This window comes from Tenrec ecaudatus, chromosome 10 (genome assembly GCF_050624435.1).
Source record: "Tenrec ecaudatus isolate mTenEca1 chromosome 10, mTenEca1.hap1, whole genome shotgun sequence".
NCBI classification, from domain to species: domain Eukaryota; kingdom Metazoa; phylum Chordata; class Mammalia; order Afrosoricida; family Tenrecidae; genus Tenrec; species Tenrec ecaudatus.
Genome location: NC_134539.1, coordinates 113,574,178 through 113,601,415, shown reverse-complemented (window position 1 = coordinate 113,601,415; position 27,238 = coordinate 113,574,178). Strand labels below are relative to the sequence as shown.

The following is a 27,238-nucleotide window of genomic DNA, read 5'->3' as shown; positions in this document are numbered from 1 at the left end:
GAGTTTTAGATTCTAACTTACTTGTGTTGGTTGCTTAGTACACGTAGTTCCAGGTGATCTATCAGGACTCTCTCCAGTGAGACTCAGGTCAAACTAGAGAAAGCCAAGAAGGGAGCATTCTGGCTCATGTAACAGAAAAGTCTGGAGCTACAGCTAACTTCAGGCCCTGCTGGACTCAGGAGCTCAAACGATGCTTGTGTCTGGCTCTCCTCTCCTCTCCTCTCCTCTCCTCTCCTCTCCTCTCCTCTCCTCTCCTCTCCTCTCCTCTCCTCTCCTCTCCTCTCCTCTCCTCCCCTCCCCTCCCCTCCTCCCCTCCCCTCCCCTCCTCCCCTCCCCTCCCCTCCCCTCTCCTCTCCTCCAGACGGTCTCCCTGTACAGGCAAAGATGGGTCCTGTGGTCCCGGGCTACATTCTACTAGCATAGCAATACTCCCAGAAAGAGCATTCTCAAATCACTTCATGAAAAACGTGTCCGGAAGCTACCGGATTGCTGCGGAATGTGTTGTTTCACGTAATAAAATAACTTGTAAACACCTTGCTACAGCAGCGTATAGAAATGAGTCCATTTTTCCTCCTGCCACAAACTCCAGAGGTAGACGTTCTGGAGCTGCCCTAGCTGCTCAGCTATGTCATCAAGCGTCCAGGTTTTTGCCTCTTTTCTTCTTTCTCTGTTATCTCTAGAATGTTGACCCTTATACCTTCTTCCTTGTCACTTCCTGGTGGCAAAGAGCTCTGGCTTGTCCGGAAATCATAATCCACATTCAAAACAAGAGAAGGGAGGAGGGAAGGGATGGGAGACAGCACTGGTAATGTTTGCGCTTCTTATCAGCAAACGCTTTCCCGGTAAGCTTCCTAGAATGCTGCTACCCACGTGTCATGGTCCAGACCTGTCTCGTACGTGGCCCCCAGCTGTGAGGCAGGCGAACCCTACTTGTGTAGTGTTAAGAGATGCTAGCCCGGCTGCCCATCCCGGAGCCCGCCGGGGTGCCCAAAGGATTGAACTTCTGGTATCGCCCTCAGTCCCTTTGTGCGTATGTTACACGGTTTCCTCTTGTTGCTCCCTGCTAATTGTGTCTGAAATAGATCATTTTTTTGCTGGAACAAAAATTGTTTGTGTTCCATGGGAGCCATTACTTAATGTTTAATAGTGAAAGTTTGCCAGAGAATACACTTCCTGTGTCATAGGGTCACCTGTGGTCTCTGCATTTTGCATACCCAATTAAGGAGACTTCTTGCCTGGGTGTTACGGTGAACACTAGCATGACCCGTGGTGACCAGCACTCTGCAGTTGCCTTATGGTGACTGGCATATCGTGACAGAAGGCCTTCCTGGTCTCATTTCCTGACTACTAACCACCGGCACTGAACCGAGCGTCCTTTGTAACATAGCGTGGCCCGTCCTGGTGGCTCACAGTGGCCGCTGCTCATGCCTACAATGCTACGTGACTTAGCAGACCTGCCAACCAGACAGAAAATGAACCTGACGCATTTTGAAGAGGAAAAAAGTGGAGTGTGTATGAATGTTGGGGGAAACTAACTGCTAAACAGAAATGTTTAAGGCACTTTTTCTCTAAATATCCTTTCTTATGCAAATTTATTCTATTGGACATGATAAAAAATATAAACTTCTTCTCTGTCCCTGGTATTCTGCACCCAGGCTGGCTTCACAGACAAAGGCCGGTGGCTTAGAGGGGAAGGGCCGAGTTAGGGAACAGCCTCTGGAGCACTTCCTCTTTCCGGGGGTGCCAGGGCTGGCCTCTCGCTCAGTAATGGGTACCTTGCTGGAGCGCTCCTGGCACAACAGAACTGGCTCTTTGTAACATGCATATAAATGTAGAAAACAAGAAAGCATATGACTATTCTAGATTGAAGTGAAACCTAGCCTTTTAATTTTTAATTGTGGTAAAATAATGTATTACAAAACATTTTCCCTTTCCACATTTTTCTTATGTGCAGTTTGATGGGATTAATTATGTGTTGACATCATCACTCTCTTGGCCTTACGTTCTGTGCACTTGGCGGGATGCACTTCCGTAAATCAGAAATTTGAAAAAGAAGTAATCATTTAAAAGCACCAGGTAGCCTTGACATTTACTCGGTTGGTTTTTGCAAACTCCCCTGCTTACCACATCCCATTTCCAGTCACCTTCAAGTCTTAAAACGTTGACTCTCCCAGTTTGTTCTCTCTGTGTTCATTGGCCAGTGGCACCGCGTGTTTACATGTCTATTTCCCTACGCCCAGTCCAAGGCTTGCCACCGGGTGCATGTTGTGACCATCAGTGCTAAAGACTGCTAGGAGCCCCAGGACGGTGGTCCTGCCCTTTGTGTCTGGAACAGAACTCACCACCTCACTCGACTAATCAGACAATTGTGATTAAAAAAAAAAAAAAAAAGGTAGCATTTACCCAAGGACAAAATGCAGAGGGTTAGGAAAGAAAAGAGAAATGACAACAGGAAGGAGCTAGGATACAGGACGGTGCATTGAGGGGGTTGCAGCAGATGAGTTGAATCAGCGTGTGTATTCATGTTGAATGTAATACTAGGGTCTGCTCTGTAACCCGTGACCTAATTACAGTAGTTTTAAATACATATATGATTTATGATGTTGGCAAAAAAGGAGGTCCATTTGGTGCAGTCTATAGTCAGTACGTGAGACAACCAATCCATCGTCAAGTGGCTTTCCCAAGCGTAGTAACGACAGTGTTAGAACTTGAACCACGTTTTTAAATCATTTTATTGGGGGTTCATACAACTCTTACCACAATCCTTACGTACATCAATTGTGTACAGCACATTTGTACATTCGCTGCCCTCATCATTCTCAAAACATTTGCTCTCCACCTAAGCCCCTGGCATCAGCTCCTCATTTTTCTCCTCGCTCCTTGCTTCCCCTCCCTCATGAACCCTTGATAATTTATAAATTAGTATTATTTTATCATATCTTACACAATCTGACGGCTCCCTTTACCCACTTTTCTGTTGTCTGTCCCCCAGAGAGGAGGTTATATGTAGATCTCTGTAATCAGTTCCCCCTTTCCCCACCACCTTCCCTCCACCCTTGAACCAAGTTTTTTAATGCTCACGCCAAGTTTCTCCCTAAGCAATGATATGCTTCACCATAAATAGAAAACGAGGGGCGGCGTCACCAGAGTGATGGGAAGAGTTGCCTACGTGGAGGCATTTTGGCCAGTAAGAGTAGTCTGCTTTTCCCAGACCTGAAATTCGCATATTATTGTCCCGCCCTCTCTTACACACCTCACGCTTCGCTCCTGTTAATAGACTATACTGATGTCGCACCGAAGTGCAAATGCCCACTCGAGTGCCAGAGAGAGGACTAGCCAAAGATGACTCACCATCCGCACGTACATCTTGAAAATGGTGCTGTGAGGGTGTCCCACAAACCCGGAGCTAGCGTCTGACCACTGTGGGCTCCTTTGGATCAAGTATTTCAACAACCTTTGGTCAGGTTGCTATAAGACAGTTCACCCTACTTACTTTGAAGATGGCCAAGGTCCTTTCTCCTCTCGTTCCAAAGCATGCTTACCCACAGAATCTAAGGGATAAAGCTAATGGAAACACCATATTTTCTACAGGATTCCTCTTCATCTGTCCTACACTCTGTGCAGTGGCCTACAGTGTGTTCGCATGGAGTGTAAGATTGAAGACTGGTGAGCAGGAGGAACACGAAGGCTCTGTTCCCGTTCCTCCTGAGCCTGGGGAGTTACTGGGTCATAATGGAACGGTGTTGCATGTATGCGTGTACTCAGGACTCACTTAAATATTTGACCTTCTCTTTCCCTCCTTGCAGCCATCTCTGCCTGTACTTTATACCCTGTCAAGCCAGGCTACACACGAAGCTGTTCATCTCCTGTGCAGGATGTTGGTCTTTGATCCAGTAAGTAGTGTGTATTTTTCTTTCTTAATGACTTTCTTAGAGAAAAGTCACAGATTTGATTAGACGAGCAATGACAAAAAATAAACCTCAGACCATAATGGGATGTGTGTCGTGCTCACTTGTTACACAGAAATTTGATGACTAACACACATGAGCTTAATAGAAGGGACTGTCTCTTCTTATTTATCTTAAGATTCATAAAAGGAGTTTGACACCAAACTTAAGTCAAATCCTTGGATAAACAAATGTAAAATTGTTTGATGAGACCTGCCAACATGCTGCGTAAGGAAATGTGTGATCTCGGGGTGCTTAACTGGCAGCTTTTGCAAATATCATTTGGGGACTTGATTCTTCTGGGGCATGCTGCTAATTGTACCTTCAGTCCAGCTCTTCGTGTTTGCGGTTACACAGAACGAGCAGAGATAGAAAGTTTCCACTGGTCATGATCAGAAGACAGTAACTTTCTCACCTGGTTATGATTTTCACGAAACTCAATACTACCTTCCTCCGCAGCACAATAAAATCAGCATAAAAGGTTTTATGAGAAGTGGTCAAGATCTTAGTATTTGAAGGCCCTAAGAGTACAAAATGAGGTGGGGTTTTCCCGGTGTCTGTGTGTGTGCGTGCGTGCGTGCGTGCCGTTGTATGTGAAGTGCTTGGTGGTAACGAAAGCAAAGCAAAAGGACAGCTCTTGCTCGCAGTCTCCATGTAGTTTAGGATCGTTGTGACCACTAATCAGCTTGATGTGCTAGTGGTTTTGAATCTAACAGTTTGCTGTTTTGTCGTCCTTGACAAGCTCATTTTCGCCGGCCCCTGGTGGTCGTGGTAATACAGAAGGCCCTCTTGTGTGTAGTTCAGCTCTATAAAATACAGGTGCCAGAATTTCTGTTTGCCCAAGGTCCTAGGGTTAAAATTCACTTATATGTCAGAAATGTTTTACTCTTGTTAGTTCTACTTAGAGTAGGAAGCCAGAATCTAATTCTCCTCTACCAAATCCTTCCTAGGCGACATTCACTTTCTCGAAGGACCCAAGCTTCTTAAGGTTCCAGCCACGCCTTTAAGGCAGCGACTTCAGAAGTCCCAGAGCAAGCCTCTCTTCCTGAGATCGCCCACACGTGCCAAGTACAGTCCTCATTCCTTAGCAGTGGCATTGCCGTTCCTAATCAAATGAAATTTCTGGTGTGGTCCTAGTTACAAATTAAATTTAGCTATAAGAAGAAGTAAATGTATTTGGTAAGAAGGAAGATAGAGTCTTGGTGAACTTAAAATCACTACATTTTCGGTATCCCTCGAAATCTGGCTCCAGATCAGAGCTGGAAACACAGGGAGTCCAGGGCAGCTAAGCCCCTCAGGACCAATCATGAGAGTAGCCATACCAGGAGGGGAAAGGGGAGGTGGGGGGAGAAAGAGGAAACCAAGCACAATGATCAGCATATAATCCCCTCCCAGGGGGGTGGACAACAGAAAAGTGGGTGAAGGGAGACAGGCAGTTGGTGTAAGACATAAATTAATAATTTATAAATTATCAATGGTGAGGGAGGGAAGGGAAAATGAGGAGCTCATACCAAGGGCTCAAGTAGAAAGCAAACGTTTTGAGAATGATGATGGCAACAAATGTGCAAATGTGCTTGACACATGGATGGATGTGTGGATTGTGATAAGAGTTGTATGATTCCCCCAATAAAATGATTTTTAAAAGAAAAAAGACTCAAAAAATAACAGTTTTTAAAATATCAAGGGTTCATGAAGGAGGGAGGGAGGAAATGAGCGGATACCAAGGCTCAAGTAAATTGAAAATGATGGTGGCGGCATCTGTATGAATTTGTTTGACACAGTGGATGGATGTGATAAGAGCTGTAAGTGTCCCCAATAAAGTGATTAAAAACAATGATAATAGCTGCATTTTCACTTTAAAAGGTAAGACATTGTGGGGGAGGCCCTGGTGGTGCTGTGGGTAAGCCTTGGACTGCTGACCAGAGTCGATGGCTGCTTCAAACCCACCGCCTCCAGATGAGGCTGTCTGCTCCTGTGAAGATTAGTACCGCCTGGGAGACCCTAGGTCTGTAGACTCGCTGTGAGGCGGAATGGCACTGTATGGTTAAAGAAGAAAGCAGGGAGGTGTGCTTGTGTCTGTTTGGTTCCGTTAAAGATAGCACACCAGCGATGATTACATCAGTTTGGTTAGTCCTTTTAATCTGAGGAAATTAAACCGTGTTTTGTTACTCTTCTGCCATGAACTGGCCTGCTTCTGGGCTGAAACCTTCTGCAAAGCCCGGCTCAGCCAGCTCCTGAGGTTAGCTGAACAGGCGTCTGTTGGAGGTGGTGGCAACAGCTCTACGCATGCGTTTATGCCCTGATGACTGTAGTCAGGCGGACAGGACCCAGGCCTTTACTGCAGTCCTCTGCTGTTCCTCACGGACGACTCTGCTCTGATCTTTAACTTGTCGCAGGTCTTTTAGGCAGCTCTAAGGGGGGAGCAGAAACCACCAGGAGATAATAGGATTCATGGACTCTGGATCTTTTTATTAACACAATATTAGAGAGGGTTTGGTAGAATAAATGATTGCTTTTTTTAGATTTAATCCATCAGTCCCTTGAAACCGTGAAGCGTTTTTAAATTACTTCACAAAATGCATTATAAATGTCAACTAACAATTGTATTTAAACTAAGAAATTAGGGTTTTTTTCCGTTTTAAAAAAAAACTGTCAATATATAAATAAAAACGGTGTCCCTGAACAGAATGTTTCTCTTACCTTGAGAAGAATACAATATACTTATATTAACCCATTTTACTTATTTATATTGATCACTGGAAAGCTGGGTTTTTAAAACTTATTAACAAAAAAAAAGAAAAAACTTATTAACAGGACAGCTCTCATTACAATGTTGGGCTAGTCAGATATCTAGAGAATATAATACTAATTACTTTAGTACCCTTCCTCTTTTTTTTTCTTTTTTTTCAATCATTTTATTGAGGCCTCATATAGCTCTTATCACAACCCATACATCTATCCATAGTGTCAAGCACATTTGTACATTTGTTGCCGTCTATCCAGCCTTTTATAAGGTCAGGGAATAAAGCCCTGTGTTATGTAATAGCCATCCAGGAAAGTTGACTGGACCTGCAATTGAACTATCCTGAGTGCACTGTTGTCAGAGGAGACAGTGTATGAATGGGAGGTAGGACTCAAAGTCAAAAGTATCTAAAAGCATTAAGTAGCTGCTAGTAATTCTTTCTGAGTACAGCACTAAGTTGTTAGTTGCCATTGAACTGACTCTAACCAAATCAAGGCAATCCCAGGCGTTACAGACTAGAACTGCCCAAGCAAAGCCCAGGAGCTCTCTGGTCTCCTTTTTTTTTTAACAATTTATTGGGGCTCATACAATTCTTATCACAGTTCATACATATACATACATCAATTGTATAAAGCACATCTGTACAGTCTTTGCCCTAATCATTTTTTCTCCTCTTTTCTTTTTTTTACATTTTATTAGGGACTCATACAACTCTTATCACAATCCATACATTCCCTGCCCCAATCATTCTCAAGGCATTTGCTCTCCACTTAAGCCCCTTGCATCAGGTCCTCTTTTTTTTTTTCCCCCTCCCTCCCCTTTCCCCCCTCCCTCATGTGCCCTTGGTAATTTATACATCGTTATTTTGTCATATCTTGCCCTATCCGGAGTCTCCCTTCCCCCTCTTCTCTGCCGTCCATCTCCCAGGGAGGAGGTCACATGTGGATCCTTGTAATCAGTTCCCCCTTTCCAACCCACTCACCCTCCACTCTCCCAGCATCGTCCCTCACACCCTTGGTCCTGAAGGTATCGTCCACCCTGGATTCCCTGTACCTCCAGCCCTCATATGTACCAGTGTACAACCTCTGCCCTATCCAGGCCTGCAAGGTAGAATTCGGATCATGGTAGTTGGGGGGAGGAAGCATCCAGGATCTGGGGGAAAGCTGTGTTCTTCATCGGTACTACCCTAATTAACCCATCTCCTCTCCTAAACCCCTCTATCTGGTCTCCTTTTTGACGTGAACCTTTTGCTGAGCAGTCTAGTGCAAGCCGTTTGCGCCACCTAGGGACCGCCAGCAGTAAATATTAATTACTAGGTGTTTGAACAAAAACTCATTGTTTTCCTTTTTTTTTTTAAGAATGTGCCAAAAACTCAGAGTTAATAGAATATTTTGCTGAAAAGGGGGACTCTGTAATATGAGTATAAAACACCTTCTTTGTTTCATAAGGAAAAAACCCTCAAATTCTACTGTTACTTCATTTATAACACCCACATAGCAATATATAAGCTTGCTTCTTTCTTTGTAAGTAGACGTGTCAACACTGAGCCCACTCTATTGCGTCTTTGAGAGCCCTTGCTGTCACAGTAGAGTCCTCAGCCGTTAACTAGAAGGTGGGCGGTTCTAAGTCACCAGCCCTCCACAGCAGAAAGATGTGCTTCCAGGATGGTTTACAGCCATGGAGACTGCCGGGCAGTTCTACATCAACTCAGTGGGATTGTTCTTGTTTGTTTGTTTTATTGCTTCTTTCATATTATAGCACTGTTAGAACACTTTTACTTTTAGACAAGATTATCTACTTTTTCCACTGACAAAGACATCACCATTGTCTTTTAAGGACATGTCTCCTACTTTTAACAGTCGCATACGAGTCATACTTGTGGATCTTTTGTTTTAGCTGTTTACTAATGGCTCATGAAGAGCTTGTTTATATTAAAAGTGTGGTCCTGATAGCCAAATCATATTTATTAATCCACCTATGTTAGTAAGATCTTAATGTTAAATTTCATTTTCCTGGTTTTTCATTATGGTGATGCATGAGGGGCTTTTGCAGTCCTGTAAGCCAACACCCCTAGTTAAAAAAATTAATTAATTAATTGAAAATAACTAGACTTTTTGTGAGAAAATCCAAAACTTGTATAAACCTGGATAATCCTTTTTTTGGCCAGCATTATTTTTACAATACAGGAAACTCTGGAAGAAGGTATGAGTATCTTTTTACAAGTGTTTAGTCCTGATACAGGCTGCCCTGGTTTACAGCATTTTCGAGTTACTAAATACAGACAGCCTTTATAGCCACCCGCTCTTTGGTTTTGTGCATCTATGATAAACACTACAGTCAGTGCATAACTTGGTATGGTATCTTTCACATGCACACCCCCAAAGACAAATGGAAATCCTATGTCCAACGGTAATGATAGTAAAAGGCAATGGTACTGAAAACATTAAAACAAGAAAAGAAAACAAGGTGCTTGACTTATGTCAGAACTGACTTACAATGAACTCAGCAGCACCTAAAGCCATTATAACTCTAGGGTAACCTGTAATTGGTCCACAGAAGCATCTTGCATGGAGGCATCGCAGGACTCCTATGTCTTAAATCGTAGTTTCACACAGCAACTACGTGTGAAAGAGTCGAGCTTCCTCCATGGCAGTCTGGGGTCTGTAATCTCCACAGAAGCAGAGAGTCAGAGTTAGGTTTGCCGCAGCGGCCAGAGGGGAGGGAAAGGAGAAGTGTATTTTACACTCTCGGGAGAGATTCACGGGCTCCAGCAAGGAGTCCGTGCAGTCGCGCCTACCTGTGGTGGAGAGCAGGTTTTTAAGCTGGTCCAGAGGAGAATCAAGGAGGGAGGGGGTAGGAGCTGCAGCTGCAGGGCCTGAACCTGTCTCCATCCTTGAAAGGGTGGTGCCTTGTAGGGTGGTGTTTTGCCTGATCCCGAGGAGATGGCTCATTGTCCTGAGCCCTTTGGAAGCCAGTCCACAGGGGCAGGTCGGCTGTCCCTAATGTCCCCCCCACCCAGCAGTCAGGTCTTTCTCACACAGAGCCACCGAGTGGGCTCGAGCTACCAGTCTTTCAGTTGAGCACCTGACCAAGGCTCCTGATGTAAAATCACATGCTTACTATTAAAACTGAACACGGCTACAAGGAATACCAAGGTGAATCCAGAAGTACTGCTGTAAAACCCATAGAGACCACTATTAACTAAAATTATTAAAATGTGAAGTGGTTGCTTCTTGGCATGTCCTCCATCTTTTTAACTCTTCCCCTGAGGAATTCTGCATCCTTCCACCTGCACCCTATCAAAATGAGAGTTTTAACATCTTTGAGGGACACAAATTGTGTCCCTTAGGGGTTGCTTTTGAGTTTAGGGAGGAAAAAGAAGTCTGCAGCAGGCTGGACAGGACGCAGTCTCGCAGTGAATCTCGCCGGGCAGCTCTGGCTACCCTAGAAGCATACTCAGGGGTGTTGCCGTGATGAGAAAAGATGCCTGGGTGCAGCCTCCCTCGGCTTTCTCTCATCAGTGCAATTTTCTGTTTCTGTAACCCTTCTTCATATGAGGCCCCTATTCCTGCCCTGTGTCCTGTTAGAAAGTCCATCAGAACTGAAAACCAGTCACTGACATCTCTGCCTTGAAGGCAGCTGGCTCACCTGATCCCCTGGGAAGCCAGTCACGTGTTTTGATTTGACCTAACGAAACTCAGACAAGTGTGAGACAGCGTGTCTGCGACCGACCCCAGAGCACGAGGTGCTTCTCATGGGTGTAAGCTCGCCCGGGTCAGAACTAGACCCCTGGTGGCAATGCTGTGACTTGCCCTGGTGTTTCGCATCTTATTTTGTAACCTGGTTACCAAAAAAGTTATTTTTAATTCATGTTAAAGTTAGTGTGTTTTTCAGCTTAAGCACTAGTAAAGTTTTCAGGAGCCATTCATTTGTTCTGAGAAATAAAAGAAAGCTGAACACTGGAGCCCAAGGTGTTACTATGCTTTCTCTCTCTAAAGCATCTCTTAGTCCAACCCTGTAGTGCAATCCATGTTGGTGGGCTTAGAACATCCAAACATAAGCCATGCCATAGCCATGGGTGGGAAAACACTTAAAAACCTTTTACCGCACATTCACCCTCAGCTTCCTGAAATGTTAGATTCCGTAGATAGGCATTTTATTATTTGCGGGGTCAGAGCCAGTGAGGATGGCCCACTTGTTTTTAGATTATTTAGGATGAGAGAGAGAGAGTATGTGTTTTATGTGAAGTGCACGGTGGTGATGAAATAGTGGCAAAGTCTCAGTTGTTGTCCCACTGTACTCTTGAATCCATCTTTAAAACCCACCTCCTCTCAGTAGTATTTATATGTCCACTAATCTCAGTAGGAGGCATTTTTTCTTTTGTTCAAAAATGAATAATGAGTTCAAAAAACATGTATGGCGATGTAAACCTGAAATTGGTGTACTAGCAATTAAGATCCAAAGTGCGAGGAGACCCCGACCCCAGCCCAGGCTACACCCTGAGCCAGGTGGCGGGAGCAGCCTCCTCACCGAGACCCGCTGCCTCACTCACGCTCCAGCTTCCAGACGTGCTTCTGCCCCGGTCTGTTTGGTATTCTAAGAGAACAGAAGCATGGGACATATTTAGAATATATGGGCTGTTATTTAAAATGTAAACGTACTCCTTTCAAAGTGCACTGCATTTTTAAAGGTCGTGGTATTTGTCATCTCTGAGTGTGTGTACATCTGGCTCGGGGTAGATGCTGTCCCACATGCGAGCAGGATGGCCCTCGGTGCCTCACAGGCCTGGGTGGCGAAGCTCCTTCTCCCGGTGTGTCACCCACCTCTACATTCACTGAGCCCATTGTACACAGGATGTGCTGTCCGTTACCTGTGAGCCGTGTAAAGCGGGTACTGTGCCTTAAGAAGACCCTGTGTGGACAGTTACGTGTATCTGTAGTGTTGACGTTTGTTGGTCTCTTGATCTGATTTCAGTCCAAACGAATATCCGCTAAGGATGCCTTAGCCCACCCCTACCTAGATGAAGGGCGGCTCCGCTATCACACCTGTATGTGTAAATGTTGCTTTTCCACCTCGACTGGAAGAGTTTATACCAGTGACTTTGAGCCCGTCACCAACCCCAAATTTGATGACACTTTTGAGAAGAACCTCAGTTCTGTTCGACAGGTTAAAGGTGAGTATCTTCCTGGCCTCTGGCCGGGCACGATGACCAGTAGCTTTTTCTGCTCTGGTCCACTCTGAGCGCTGACTGGTGCCCAGAGCACCTCCGTAGCTTTAATTCATCATCTTGCATGTAGCTGTTTGTCCAAGGCACACATGCCAAAGAAGCTGTAAATGCTATAAAAAGGCTGATGTAATATTACATCCAGGGGAAGGTCAAGTCGAGGACTGCGCATTGGGTTATTGTTTTCAAAGCAGTCTATTGGCTGGGGGCCTCCACCTTGATGTACTGTCACAGAATGGAGACTACGCGCTCCTTTTATATCACAGGCAAGGTGTAAAGGAGGAGGAGACCCAGGCCCTGGGGTCATTTCTTGGGTAATGATAAGAGGAAGGAATTTCTGGTAGTTCAATTGTAAAATGTCCTGGTGGGGTGGGAGTGAGGGGTACAGACAGCCAAATTCTGAGTGCTTTTTTTAAGTGTTCTTTTAAAAGACTGTGATCACCCACAGTGCCAAGTTTGGGAGAATCACCCTCCAGTTCGTAGGCCATTTCACAGCCACCGATGGAATTCTGGTTTGTGTCATGGAAGGGCTGGTTTGGGTTTAGTTTGGTTGCGTTTTTGTTGTTGCTGCTGCTGCTGTTGCCAGCATTTGGCCGTCCCAGTGACCTTGGTTTCCGGGTCGTTGTGTCTGGTGCAGCCCGGTCGGCGGCTTGTGTGTTGGTGGGAGACGCTGTGAGCGCCCGCTGCTCCCGGCCGGCCTGCGGGCGGGCGGGCGGACATGGATTACATGGTGTGCCTTTGCTCTGCAGAAATCATCCACCAGTTCATTTTGGAGCAGCAGAAAGGGAACCGAGTGCCTCTCTGCATCAACCCCCAGTCTGCTGCTTTTAAGAGCTTTATTAGGTAACTATGGGAGTGTGCTTCTGCCGTTGCTGTTTGAATTCAAGGGCGCCTCTGTGATGTTTGTTAATCTGCCTATCCAAGTTGTGTAGACTAGATAGCACAGATGAAAGGTCCAGTTTACACAGTGGGAAAGACCCCAGTACGCTGGGGCTCCTGCTGTAGCCGGGGGTGTAGCAGCCACCTACCTTGAAGTCAACCCAGGGTCACCTCAGGCTTCACCACATCCCGGCCCCTGGGGTTACAGTAATAGCTGCCAGCAAGACAGTGCCTCTTTTTTAAAGGTGGACTCCAGGTGCGGCCTGTTTGGAGGTGTAAGAACTGCGAACCCACTTTGAGTCCCAGTGGCCCTCGGCCTTGTTATCTCTTTGTCCTTCCCTTTCTTGATCTCTTCTCCCAGAACTCATGTCAGTTAGGGCCCAGTTCATAGGATAGCTACACCAGTAGTAAGAACGGAATTTTTAGTAACAGAAGCTGTTGATTAGAAAAATAATTAACTACTAGAAGGGTCCAAGAAAAAATCTTTGGAGGTTCTTGATAAAGCAAATGCAGAACGCAGCCTCTCCCTCTAGTCTAGGCCAAGCAGTGTGAACAAGGAACTTAGAAGTCTTCCCGCCCAACCAGGACAGGTTAGGGCTGCCACAGGACCCACAGTGGAAAAGGATGAGGAAATATGCCAGCCGCGTGGCGCTGGTCCTCCAGGGAGGCTTGCTGCACTGCAGAGAGCCTTGACAGGGCCTAAGAACACCAGCATCTGGTCCCTAACTATCAAGCGCTGCCTTGCAGCGCCCTCTACTGGCAAAAGCTCACATCAACCCAGGTGGCCAAAGCGAACCGTGTTCAGCCAGCGTCAGGCTTCAGTGTCTCAAAATGCAAGCACAAAGAAAGGTGGATTCGGGTCTGTGAAGCGATAACTGGATGACGGCCGTGCTCTGTCCCCCTTCCGTGGCCGCCTGCCCTCTGCTCTTCCCCGTCTCCCTGCTTCTCTGTCCTCCGCCCACCCTCACAGTCCTTTTACTTCTCCTGCATGGAAGTTGTTGAGCAGAAGTCAGGATTTTTTAGAATTTTTTAAATCACGTGCCTTGCATTTCTTATATCTTTCTGTAGAAAGCATTAAGTTGCCCTTTTTACCTCCCTGTGGCTGTAAATGATTTTGTTTTTCTACTTTCCCCTTTCAGAGCCAGTCACTTCTCATGTGCAGGTCCTTCATTTTCCTGGGCCCTGGGGGTGCAAATCACTTACACACACCCTTCAAAATTCAGAGTCTCCTTAGCAACATTACACATCCTCATGGGGTGTTTGGTAATGGGTAATATAGCTCTGTGGGTAATAAATGATAACTGTTAGCCAGTCTAGTCCATTAAAACATGATAGAAGGATCTTATGAGACCCATTGGAAATAGCTCTCCAATTAAGTGCCTGGGTTTTCAGAGGCAGAATTTAAATGGCTCATCTCATGCTGCATCCGTTAATGTCGTTTTCCCTGATTGGTTATAGATGTTATTATTTGTAATTGCTATGTTCTCTTTTCTATAGTAGATACTGTGCAGATCACTTTATAAATATTATCTCTATGTATTCAGCACACTGGCCTGGAAATCACACTGTCCCTTGTCAGCTGAGGATACGTAGAAAGATTAAGGAGCTAGCTCAGTCCCTCGCAGCTAGTCAATAGCAAGTAGTTTCCGAGCTGATGAATCCAGGGGCTTCCAAAAATTCCTGGAAAGATGGACATAGAAGGTGCTGGCATTTTCCCATTCCCATCACGTCCTCTCTGATTAGCCGCTGTCCAACAACACTATCGAGGCAGATCTTTAATGATTTTGAAACAACTGCCGCTTTGGAGAAGTTAAGAGAACCAAGCGTCCCAGACCAGGCCCACTTTCATGGTTATCTTAGTGGGCTACCCTGAGACCCCCCTGCAGCACCCCTGATCTCACCATCTCTCTCCTCTCCTTCCAGTTCCACTGTGGCCCAGCCGTCCGAGATGCCCCCCTCGCCCCTGGTGTGGGAGTGACGGTGGAAGAGATTATGTACTACTGAAGATGTAATGTAGCTTTCCACTGGAGTCTGGGATTTGCAATTCTGGAGGTTAATCATGCTTGTACTGTAATTTTACTAATGAAGTTTTAAATTAACAACCACTACTTGTATGATATGAATAATATTTAGAAGTGTTACTAGACTTTTAATCTTGTAAAGTGGTTGTGCTTTTAGGGACCTATTTTTCCCAGAGTTGCACATGTTGTATGAATTCAGTGCGGCTGTATGGCTCACGCAGAACAAAAGAGAATTGAACCAAATTTGGGAGTCTGGGGTTTTATGTTTCTGTTGGGTTTTTTTTTTTTTTTTGGTTTGTTTGTTTCTTTGTTCTTTTTTTTTTTCTTAATGAAGTGAGATTGTTCACACACACACATAAACACACATGACAGTCATACATTTTGATATTTGAGCCATTCCTGAAGATTTGGGGTTTTCTAAAACTAAAACATGTAGAGACCTTGTCTGCGACCAATCCTGGAGCTGGTCATGGCTGTCCTGGGGGAAGGGTCACGGCATGCCACCTCATGATCAGGCCCTATGACTAGCTTCCTTGGCACCATGATGGTGGGGTGTGCTGTCTCAAATCAAATGTTTTGGGTAGAGAGAATGCGTTTGTGACTAGGAGAGATGAAACTTTTTTTCCCTCCCTTCCCCAGTATAAATATATATATATATATTTAATCTATTTTTATTAGAAGTTTTTCTGCTCTTTCTTACATAAAAGAACCCCAAGGCATGCATCTTTCATGTGTGTAAATAGTTCATTTCTGGACTAATTTCAAAAGAATCCCAACATCGATCGCTGTACACAGAGAACTAGCTTGCACATTTTAGGTCTGTGAAATTTTGTGAGACTTTTCCTGCACTGGACAGTTTAATAAAAACTTGGTTTTTTTTTTTGTTTTTTTTTTTTGGAAAAAAAATATTTAAAAACAGATTCAAAAAAACTAAAGCCACCCACAAAAAGGCACATAGGGAGTGATGTCAACTGTGTCTGTGTCCTGAGACAGAGCTGGGGGGCTGGAAAGGTCACAGTCGTCAACAACTCATTACTGTCTGACAAACTCTCTTTCTGCTGGAACACTGAGTTCTTCTGTGCATATGTACATATGAACACAAATTGAAGGCCTCTACCTCCTGGAGTTAAACAACTTGGCTTGTTTGCCTCCACATGCTGATGATGATGATGATGATTTTTTTTTTTAAGTTCAATGTGGAGACTTGAAACTTGAATGTCCCTTCCAACTTTTATATTAAAAAAAAGACAAGAAAATTGAAGATTGTTTTTCACCTGTACAAGGTATACTGATGGATCGTCTTACAATTGGCCTAGGGAAACCTTGGTGTGTGTTATGGACAACTAACTGTCAAAGTTATTGTAAGTTATCTGTATTTAGCAGAGACTTTCATCCTGAGTGATCCGAGCTGAATTTGAAGACTCTTAATAAGTTATGTTTGGAAGTTTTAACTTCAATGAAGTAATTATTTGCTGTGAAAGAAACCAACATTGAATTACTAAACAAAGATGGTGCAATATCTTTGTTTGTTTTTTTTTATGAGGCTCCTGAGAATCAACCCAACTGAAGCATTTCAATTCACTTGAGTGAGAAACGTGTTTAGTATCAAAAAGAGCCCAAGAAGACACTGGTGTGAAAGGTACAATCTCAGAGGTTGGTCAATTACCGTGGCACACTTACTGGTCACTTGTACAATGTAGATTTGAAGTACAGTGGTGAAAACATTAAATGTGACATTTGAAAACGATGCCTCCTCTGTGTTATTTCACTCTCTTTCCTGGGTTGCTTTAAATCTTGGTGAAAACCTGGCTAATGGCCAAGACAGGTGGACGACTCCACGAACGTCTAATGTCTGTGTAAACAATGCGGGCATCATCGTCATCTCTGATCCGGTAGTTTTCAAACCCTTGTTTTTGTTTCTAAGCTAAGAACTCTGTGTTCAAAAACGTAGACTTCCTAAAGCTAGTAGAGGCCATGTGGGCGAATCGGGCCGGCCTGCATTCAGCCATAGTTTGGGTGTAAACAAGTAATGTAAGCATGCGTGGGCATAAAGCAATAATAACATGTGAGACTGAAGATACAAACAACCTGTAGTGGTTCACGTGGTCTGGAATTGATTTGGACTTTTCTTATAGGGTCTGTCATCTAAAACATGACTTTTATGCTAACATAAAGCTGTTTTGAAGAACAGAATGCTTTGGGGGGGTGCATTTCCTAGTCTGCTCTCAGATCCGTGGGGCTCTTAATGAACTGTGCTAAAAGAACAAGGCTTCTGTCGAGTGCCAGACTGAGTCTGAAGACCCATAAGAACATTGCCATCTCCTGGAAGAGGCACCTTTGTAGGCAAGCCTGAGCAGCACCGCAGGAGGTGGATACGACTCTGCCACCGGGTGGACTCGGCACCTCTCCCTCCGGAGTTGGCCTCTATTTGGCTTTGATGACACCACCCAGTGTCTCGGAAGCACTCATCCAAGGGCAGTGCGTAAAGAGAGCTGGACTGGTGTTCATGCTACCACTAAGTTTTCATAATTCATCCTCCAAACAACCCTCTCTATCCAATTCTTAATTACAGCAATTGTCTGTCACTTTCTATCTTTTTGGTAAATGTACAGCTTTACCTTAAGAGTTGTGAAGAATGATTATTCTTCAAAAGCAGAACAAGACACTATTGGAGGCACTCCGTTTGAGTTGGCACTCCGTTTGCACGGTGGTGGGTTTTGTTAGGTTCCTGTGCACAACAGAGGGAAACACCTGGCGCCATGCCATCCTCACCACTGTGTTTTGTGTGAGCCCACTGTTGCGATGGTCTGTGTGGATCTTCCTCTTTTTCTCTGCCCCTTGACTTTACCATGGACTGGCTCCTGGTACAGCTTCTCAATGAGAAAAAACGGTATATAAAAAAAGGAATTTTATTATCCCCAGACACAATCACCATCTCCACGTTAGTGGATCATTGTAGAAAGGCTGCATAATCAAGCTTGTGCTTTTTAATAAGAATAATAGAATGCATGTACAGTGTCCTCCTGTGCCTTGCTTGTGTACACACAGAGAGAAACACAAAGCGGCTTCAAGACGTGTGTGGGAAAGTGGATTGAAAAGATCTGGTATAGAGAAGATGGTCTCTCACAGGGCTTAGAGCTGGTTCTTTCGAGCGGATTATTTCTTATTAAAGTTAAATCATAGGAATGTATTTCCCCTGATCCACATTTTTGCCCCTTCTTTGTTTTGACTTTATTTCTCTGGAAACAAATGGTTCTAGGTCGAACCAGCTCACTAAACAATCCCACTCCCTCAGGTAAGCAGATCCTCACATGTGTAGCTGTACTGACTTTTCAAGTAATTCCCTGCTATAAAGCAAGTTTTTTCAAAGTATAGAATACTTGCTTTTTAAAAATCAACCGTTTTTCCCATCCCATTGAAAAGTTTCTAGGGGCATCCAGATAGGGCCCTATATCTGCTCATTCGTGTGTATTTTTCCATCTCACACTGCTTGCCAAAACTCATGTCTGTTGGGTATTTTACCAGCAAGGACTTTAAAAATCAACAAGTCTTCCCACGAGCTTCATATATATATATACCTACAGCAAATGAAGGAGTGAGCCAACTTCCCAAGTTTTAGGAGCTGTACGTTAAGCTCTCATGGACCCGTTTTGCATTTCCCAAGTTTTAGGAGCTGTGCGTTCAGCTCTCATGGACCTGTTTTGCAACCAGCGCTATGTTCAAGTCAAAAGCAAAGCTGAAGGGAAAAGACCACTAAAGTCATGCCTTCCCTCAAACCACTGGTGGTCGGGGGGCTGGTGGTGGGTGTTTACAGAGTCAGCTCCAGTCCCTGGGGACCTTAGGAACAACCAGAAGGAGCACTGCCCAGTCTGCTCCACCCTCACAATGATGTCTGCACCCATTGTGGAGGCACTGTATCGATCCGTCTACCGAGGGGCTTCCTCTCGCTGAGCACCATGTCTTTTTCCAGGGGGTTGGTCAGACCACTTGCTAATTGATAAGAGCAATTGCTCTGCTAGGCTTTCCACTAAATGCTTTACAAATATAAACCTAACTAACCCTGTAGTGTATTGTTTTTTCCATCTTTCAGATGGAGAAACAGAAGCTTAAAGAAGTCACCTGGAAGTTGGGTATGTAGTAGCCCAGTGGCATGTAAAAATCTCTCTGGAAATCTGTAGTGATCTGAACTGAATGCAAGTTGGGGGTGGGGTGGGTGGGAATTCCTCCCAGGAATTCAAAGACAGCCTCAGCTGGGGCAGCCCTGGGTGCCAGGGGAAAGCAGACACAGATGGCCACTCCAGGGGAGTGTCCTCAGTTGAGTCTCACAGGACTCCCAAAGATGTAGCCCACCCAACTGTGAGGTCGCAACCCAAGGGGACAAAAGCAAATGTTAAAACGGCTTCAGGAAGTGAATGCAGAGTGTAGGCAATTAATGCTGAAATGTCAAAAAGCCAACCGAGGAATAAAGTAAATACGGTGGAACAAAAATTTTAAATAAGCAACACTTCAAGTAAAAGAAGAGAAGCAGCTTCAAAATAGACTCAGTGAGTGAAATAGATCGGGCACCACTGGTGAAAATTTGAAAGAAGGGCCCTATATAGAACCGCCACATGCTGGGTTTCTGTGCCCTAAAGAAATGCGAGCCAGAGCACGAACAGGCATGTGCACACCGTGATCATGGCAGCACTGCGCACATAGCCAGATGGAAATCGCCTGAACGCCATGAGTGGAAGAATGGAGCGAGAAACTTCGGTACACAGAGTGGGGTGCTCTGCATCATTAGAGAATAACGGTGGGACTGCGAAGCACCTCGTCACAGAGCATTCTGGGTAAAATTAAGTCAGCCACAAAAGATCAAATACTGCATGAGGCCATTGTTACAAAGTCAAGAGAAAGGTGTTCGTGCCAAAAGACACAGACTGATGGTTATGGGAAGGGACGAGGGAAAGTGAAGTAAGGCAGTAGACAAGTGTTACCTTTGGTGAAAGGAGGATCCTACGTTCACTACAAGAGGGAGAAGGGAAAGCAAGGGAGCCAGCTTCTGGGAGATTAAATCAGTGGGTGAAGTTGTTGAACACAAATGGACACGAAATGCAAGCCCCTGCCTAATTCACAGGGTGTAGGAGAGGAAGCTCCCATCATGTGCAGCAGAAACACGCAACAAGGGGAGGAGAGACCTGAAAAGACTCACCAAGTCGGAGCTGGAGAGAAGTAATCTTAGATAATAGGATTCCCTGGATTTGATCGTACCAAACAGCGCAAGTCATGAGCAGGAAAGGTACCGGGTTATAGTGAAGCTTCAGGATCGCAAGGATGAGCAGTCCTTAAATGCCAAAAAGAAAGAAACCAATTGCCCAGAAAGAACACATTGGCGATGCCTTACACAGCAGCAAAGGAAGCTGGAGAAGGAACGGCAGAGGGACATCATGGTTTGAGAAAAAACAACCTGTCGTCGTAAGCTTGGTATTTATTTTTCTGTCTATTATAAAGCTTTATTTTCCTAACATACAATGATTGTATGTTATTTTCCTTCAATGGTACATGCTCAAATCTCATTTTTAATTGTTTTATTTGGGGCTCATACAACTATTATCACAATCCATACTTAGGTGAATTAATCAAAGCACATTTGTACATTCATTGCCCTCATTCTCAAAAACACTTGCTCTCCACCCAAGCCCCTGGCATCAGCTCCTCATTTTTCCCTTCCCTCCCATGGACCCTTAATAATTTACAAATTGTTATTTTGTCATATCTTGCACTGTCCAACGTCTCCCCTCACCCACTCCTCTGCCATCTGTCCCCCAGGGAGGAAGTCATACATAGATCCTTGTAATCGGTTCCCCCTTTCCAACCTACTCTCCCAGAATCACCACTGGTCCTGAAGGGATCACCCGCCCTGGATTCCCTGTGTTTCCAGTTCCTATCTGTACTAGTGTACATCCTTTGGTCTTGCCAGATTCGTAAGGTAGAACTGGGATCATGATAGTGGGGTGGGGGAGGGAGCATTTAAGAACTAGAGGAAAGCTGTATGTTTTATCATAGCCACATTATACCCTGACTGGCCCCTCTCCTCCCTGAGACCCTTCTGTAAGGGAATGTCCAGTGGCCTACAGATGGGTCTTGGGTCCCCACTCCGCACTCCCCTTCATTCACAATGATTTGATTTTTTGTTCCTTGGTGCCTGATACCTGATCCCTTTGACACCTTGTGATCGCATAGGGTGGTATGCTTCTTCCATGTGGGCTTTGTTGCTTCTGAGCTAGATGGCCACTTATTTACCTTCAAGCCTTTAAGACCCCAAACGCTTTATCTTTTGAGAGCCGGGCACCATCAGCTTTCGTCACCACATTTGCTTATGCACCCACTTTGTCTTCAGTGATCGTATCATGGAGGTGAGCACACAATGATTTTTTGTTCTTTGATGTCTGATACCTGGTCCCTTCTACTGTCAAACATTTCAATAATTCAGGCACGCTCATACCAGTGCACAACCATCGCCATCACTTCCAGGACGTTCCTTTGTACTTGTCTAAATATCAACTCATCTAGTTGTCGCTATGGATTAATTTATCCTGAGTTTCACATACAGAAAAATAGATAAAACTCAAAATACAAACAGCCCATCAACAAGAAACCTCGCTGGAAAACAGAGCAGAAAACATTAAAACCTGGACAAGTATACTTTGTTACAATATCAGGCAGGGTGTCACATTTGACAGCTACAACTGCAGTTACCCTGCAATGTACTCTGATACAAGGCCTTTCTCTTTCTCGGTCCTTCATCCGAGGAGATTCTGCAGAGGTTTAGTCTGCATGAAGGACTTTGAATGGGTTTTACTGTCCTCCATAGCCTTCGGCAAACCAGGGGTTCAGAGTTTAAGTTCTGATACCATTCCCTCTGCCAGGTTTGGATTTTATTATTTACAATTCTTAGGTCAATAAGCTGGTGTGCTTCTATGTGAACTGAGCTGAAGCCTTAGGCTACTTATTTCAAGACAGGCCTGAAGGCTCCAAATGCAGTCCTTTCTGATAGCTGGGGCTGTGTGCCTTCTCCTCACTGTGTGTGACACCCATGTCTTTAGTCATCGCTTCCTGCTGGAGGAGTGGCAGCAAAGGCACTTTTTATTTTAAGAACATTACCAATTTTCCCCGTGGATGTTCTATGGATATTACCACTAGTTTATCAAATGATCTATAATTTAAGAGTGTTCAGAAAAAGGATGTATACATGTAGATGACCGTTTTTTAGACCAAAATACACAGATTGTTGGTTTGTACCGGTAAACAACTTAGGTGACTGGACACTGTTTACACAAATTAAGGGTTGAAGATCGGGAACAACTTTCAGAAATATTCACAAAGGCAGAACTAGTTGCAAAGGCAGAGTATGGAAATGGCACATACATGGTAGTCCTTATGGGCACCCCCAAGGCAAGAACTTTGAGCCAAAGTCCAGTGACTTCCCCACCCTCTCCCCATAGTCATCATATGCTGCTTCCCACACGGAGCCAAGTCCGCCTTATGTCCGTGGGAATATTGCAGTTCCCTTCATCTGCTACCTCCACTCTGGTGGAGTCTGGTTCCGATGGGTAGGAGTTCCAAACCGAATCCTTCCCTTGTAGCCTATGAAGGCTTATCTGTCGTGCTCTCGGAAAGGACAGAGTCCAAAGGCCTGGTTGTCTGGAAGGTGCTGCCTGGTTCTTCAGGGGCTGCATGAGTACGGGGCCCGAAGTGCCCGAGCTGAGTGTCTATGGAGTTAAGGTTGAGCATTTTCCTAAATTTTAAACCACTGTGTTTATTTAATGGGGCTCTGGGAGAGAAAGACGAGGGACCGGGTTGCCTACAGCTTTGAGCTGACAACTTGTAGAAGAGGGTTGCTTGCCCCAGAAATACAAGACTTGAACTTGACCCCTGATTGAGCACTGAACTCTGCAGCCTTGTCGCATCTGGGTCTGGGGGCGGGTGGGGAGCTGATAGCAATAATGGCTGTATAACCCCCACTCGGGAGCAAAGAACAGAATTGCAGGTGAGTGGATATATTGGATGGGGTAAGATAGGGTGCGTATGCACACACAATAATAGAATAATCCATAACTAAGGGTTCCTGGGGGAGGAGATAAAAGGGAGCTGATATCAAAGACTTCAGAGAAAATGTTTTGAAATGGATTGTAGTAGCAATTGTACAATTGTGCTCGGCTCCTTTCAATTTTGGAATGTTGTGACGTCTCTAAGAGCGCCCAGTACAATGATGACTAAGAAAGGAATCTAGGCTGGAGTTTGCACTCCAGCTTCCAGTTGCTGCCTTCTCCCTCGTGGTGGCCGGGGACAAACCCTCCCCGAGTCTGAACCTGTTTCCCCTTAAGGTGTCAGCCATGCTCACCTTCCGAGGACATGGTTAGGAAAGGGGGACTCGAGAGGAGCTGGGCGTGCACGTTCAGAAGGGGCAGCCAGAGTGGGGGGCCGAGAAGGCGCATCTTGCCTGGGAAGCGCCTCTGGATTGGCGAGGGAGGGTAAGATGAACCCCCACCCAGACTTTGCAGGCCGGCACCCTTAGGGAGATGGTGATTCCCAGACCAGCCTCCTCAGGAGTCCTGGGCCCTTGATGAAGATGGTGTCACCCTACCCTTTTCCTACCTCATGCCTCTGGCCGGGCAGCCCCTGTCCTCTGGTCACTCTAGGCCCCCTTAGGATAAGCCTTTTCTTTTTCTAGAAAGCATCATTGTGTTTGGTGATTCCCCCTGCCTGAGCCCCTTGTTGAGGGAAACTGGCCTCACCCCATTGGGACTGAAAGGATAGTACTGAAATCCTCCCTCTGGTAGCTGGTTCTGGGATCCCAGGTCCCAGGCCAGGCTGACCGCAGAGATGCAGGAGGATGCCACAGCTTTTGTCCTGCCTGTGTTGGGCCGGCCCTGCCCTGCTGGCCACCAGTCACTATCCCCAAACCCCCTTCTCCTGTGCTCTTCTGGCCCTCCCCTAGCTAAACCCCTTCTCCCCCACCCCTACAACCCAAACCCCTCCTGTGTGCTTCACTAGCCCCCCATTCACCCAGCCTTCACCACCTCCACCACTGACTCTTGGCCCTCCCCCGAGGTCTTGGCTTCTGGGCAGGGCTCTCCAGTGCAGGCTGCTCATTTTCTCACACTCTGAAAGCTCAGGGTCAGGAGGAAGGGTGACCAGCCTCCCTGCTCCTCAAGGTCAAGTCCACACCGTTTCAGCCAGACTTCAGCCCCCTGGCCATCTGCTTCACAGTCGCTCCCTCTTGTTAGAGACTTCAACACGGAGCTCATGACTCCCTTCTCACTCATTTTGCCCCCATCCTCCTCTTATGTGGCCTTGGTGGCTGGGCTATCCCACATCCTGGGCTCTGTCCCTTGATCTCATGTCCAAAGATGTTGCCCTCCCCCCTTTCTGGCCACACTCACCATGGACAGCCCCTCTTCCTGACATTGAACCCCATGCCATTCCTTCCAACCTGACTCATTTGTCCAGTTGGTCTCAATCCACTTCTCCACTATGCCATGGCCACTGGCCCCTTTGGTCCTCATGTCCATTCCAGCTTGACCTGCATACTCCTTCACTTCATTCTTACTCAATCCCTCACCCTGGGGGAGTGCAGGCCCCTCTTGAGCAGGCCCCAGACTGCTGAGCACTGCTAGAGAAAAACGCATGGCCCAGAAGACGGGCCCCTCCCGATCAGTGCCCACCTACCTTAACCGGGCCCTCACTTTGTCCAGCAAGCCTTTTGCCCTAGGCCCATGGTGCTAGCAACGCCTTTGAGGTAGTTATTGTGCCAACCTGGCCGATAAACACGTGGGGTTAATTCAAAGGCGAGGGAATAAATGGCTCAGTGAGCCTCGCCTTTCTAGTTCTTGTATCTCTTGTTTTCTGATGGTCAGACAAGGGGGTGCAGCTGCCTTAGCCAGTCCCTTGCTTTAGCTGGCAAGGCTCACTTCCTGCAAGACATCCCTGAGGAGAAGCCACATGGACCTACCCTGATGCAGCCCTGGGTGCTGGAGCAGTTGTGTGGAGAGCCCTGCCAGTGCTGAGATGCTTACACGTTCACTGACTCGGCTTTCCTCCTGCAGTCAGCACCATTGTGAGATGGAGGAGGACTGTGTAGATTGGTGTCAGACATGGGTTAATGTTGGGCTTGTGGACTTGGGCAGCACTGGATTGGGATGTTTTCTTGATGTGTACTTAACCTTTATATAAAACTCTGTTATACATGAGTTTCTGTGGATTTGTTTCTCTAAAGTACCCAGACTAACACAGCCTTAGACCTAAGGCCAATCCAGCCACTCCTTCCACCTGCTCAGAGAGGCCTTGCGCCTCACTTCCTGTAGTTGGTCTCCTATGGACAAACCTCAAGTCCAGAAACTTCACAAAGCATCGAAGCAAGTTCTAGTCATAAAAAGAAACAAGAAAGAAAAAAAGAAACAAGATTCCCTTGGGTCATAGACCTGTATCCTCACACTCTTTTTTTTAAAAATTATTTTATTATTAAAATTAATCATTTTATTGGGGGCTCTTACAGATATTAGCAGTCCATAATTTAATTGTATTAGGCACACTTGTATATATATGTTGCCATCATATTTCCAAAATATTTTCTCTCTTTTTATTTTAAGAAATCATTTTATGGGGACTCATACAACTCTCATCACAATCCATACATCCATCCATTGTGTCAAGCACATTTGTACATTTATTGCCATCATCATTCTCAAAACATTTCCTTTCTACTTGAACCCTTGGTATCAGCTCTCCTTTTCCCCCCTCCCTCCCTGACCCACCGTTGTGAACCCTTGATCAGTTGTTGTTATTTTGTTTCTTACACCACCTGTTGTGTCCCTTCACCCACATTTCTATTATTGATCACCTTCAAGAGTGTGTGTATGATATATCCAACCTTGTGATCAGTTCCCCCTTCCTCCCGCACAACCCACTCCCATGGTGTCACTAGTTGTTGCCTGGATTCCATGTGTCGAGAGCTTTTATCTGTATCTATGTACATACTCGGGTCTAGCCGGATTTGTAAGGTAGAAATGGGTCATGATAGTGGGGGTGTTGGGGAGGGAGCATTCAGGAATATTCCTCAGTACTATACCGCACTCTGGTTGAATTATCCCTTTCTTGTAGCCCTTCTGTGAGTTGATGGCCAATTGTCTACTTCCATTCCAACACCACCACCCCCATTTGCATAGATATAATTGTTTTGGATCTTTTGATACTTGATTCTGTCTGTACCTCATGATCACACAGGCTGGTGTGCTTCCTCCATGCGGGCTTTATTGCTTCCCTGCTAGATGGTTTGCTTGATTTAACTTTAAGCCTTTAAGACCCCAGACACTATATCTTTTGATAGCCGGCTCCATCAGCTTTCTTCACCACATTTGCTTATGCACCCGTTTGTCTTCACAGTTCGTGTTGGGAAGGTGAGCATCAGAGTGCTAGGTCATTAAAACAAAGTGTTCTTGTCCTCACATTTCTCGAGGGCAATGTCTACAGTCCCTATCTTCGCTTGCTCACCTGACCAGGCTCATATCCCCGCCAGTCACCACTGTTCTCAACAGGCCCCCGTGAGTCCCAGTCAGTCCCCACTTGGTCTCCTACCTGGCAGTTGGCTCTCCTTCCTTCCCTGTTTCTGGGCTCACCCATTCTTGCTGTGCACCCATCTCTGTCCTGTCCTCTCTGACCTTTGACAGTGGTCTCTCCTTGCTTCATTCACACTCGAACTTTCAACTGCCACCCACAAACCTACATCTTCAGATAGGTCCATCTGACTGCCCAAATGATGTAGAGGTTAAACTCGAATGTTCTACCGTTCAGCCAACATCTCTGTCACCATCGTCCTTCTCTGTGAATGCCAGTCACCTTCTCAGTGAGTGGCAGCTCCATCATCCTGTCCCAAGCGATTCTGGGCCCACTTGTAAAGAGCAGTCTATTTATTGAATGAACCCTTGACTCCTCCCTCGTGCCCCAGAACCCATCATCCCCAGGCTCTGTCCGTTTGACCTCTCCATCTCCCTCCAGTCCTGTCCTGTGTTTGTTGTTTTGTTTGGATTCAGACTGGCTAGTCCCGTTGGAGGAGTCCTCGTGTCGTGTGGCAGTGGGTAATTACACGCTGGGCTGCTAACTGCCGAGTCAGCATTTCAAAACCAATAGCTGCTCCGAGGGGGAGAGGCGAGGCTTTCCACTGCAGTAAACTGGGAAACCCACAGGGACACGCGCGGGCAGTTCTACCGTGTCCTGCAGCGTCGCTATGAGTCAAAATGGACTCGATGCAGTGAGGTTTGTGTGAGCCCTGGAGGCGCAGTGGGTTCCACGGTGGGTAGCACCCACAGGGTGCTAGAAACTCACAGGGACAGACCCAGTCTGCCCTCTAGGGTCGCAGTGAGTGTGAGGGCGCCTACACAATTCC

At 45.8% G+C, this 27,238-nt stretch overlaps 1 protein-coding gene across 2 annotated transcripts in view; it reads left to right on the top strand.

The window, feature by feature from the left end:
• NLK (nemo like kinase) overlaps nt 1-16,577 on the top strand; it is a 164,499-nt gene extending 147,922 nt beyond the window's left edge. Inside the window, exons 8-11 of one of the 2 annotated variants that reach the window (XM_075561352.1) lie at nt 3,807-3,893; nt 11,665-11,863; nt 12,664-12,757; nt 14,717-16,577. In XM_075561352.1, the coding sequence (XP_075417467.1) occupies nt 3,807-3,893; nt 11,665-11,863; nt 12,664-12,757; nt 14,717-14,771 (435 nt within the window). In that variant the 3' untranslated portion in view covers nt 14,772-16,577. Of the gene's footprint in view, nt 1-3,806; nt 3,894-4,897; nt 6,142-11,664; nt 11,864-12,663; nt 12,758-14,716 lie in introns of those variants that run through there. The other variant, XM_075561353.1, reaches the window with a different exon arrangement.
• The last annotated feature ends 10,661 nt before the right edge of the window (nt 16,578-27,238 follow it).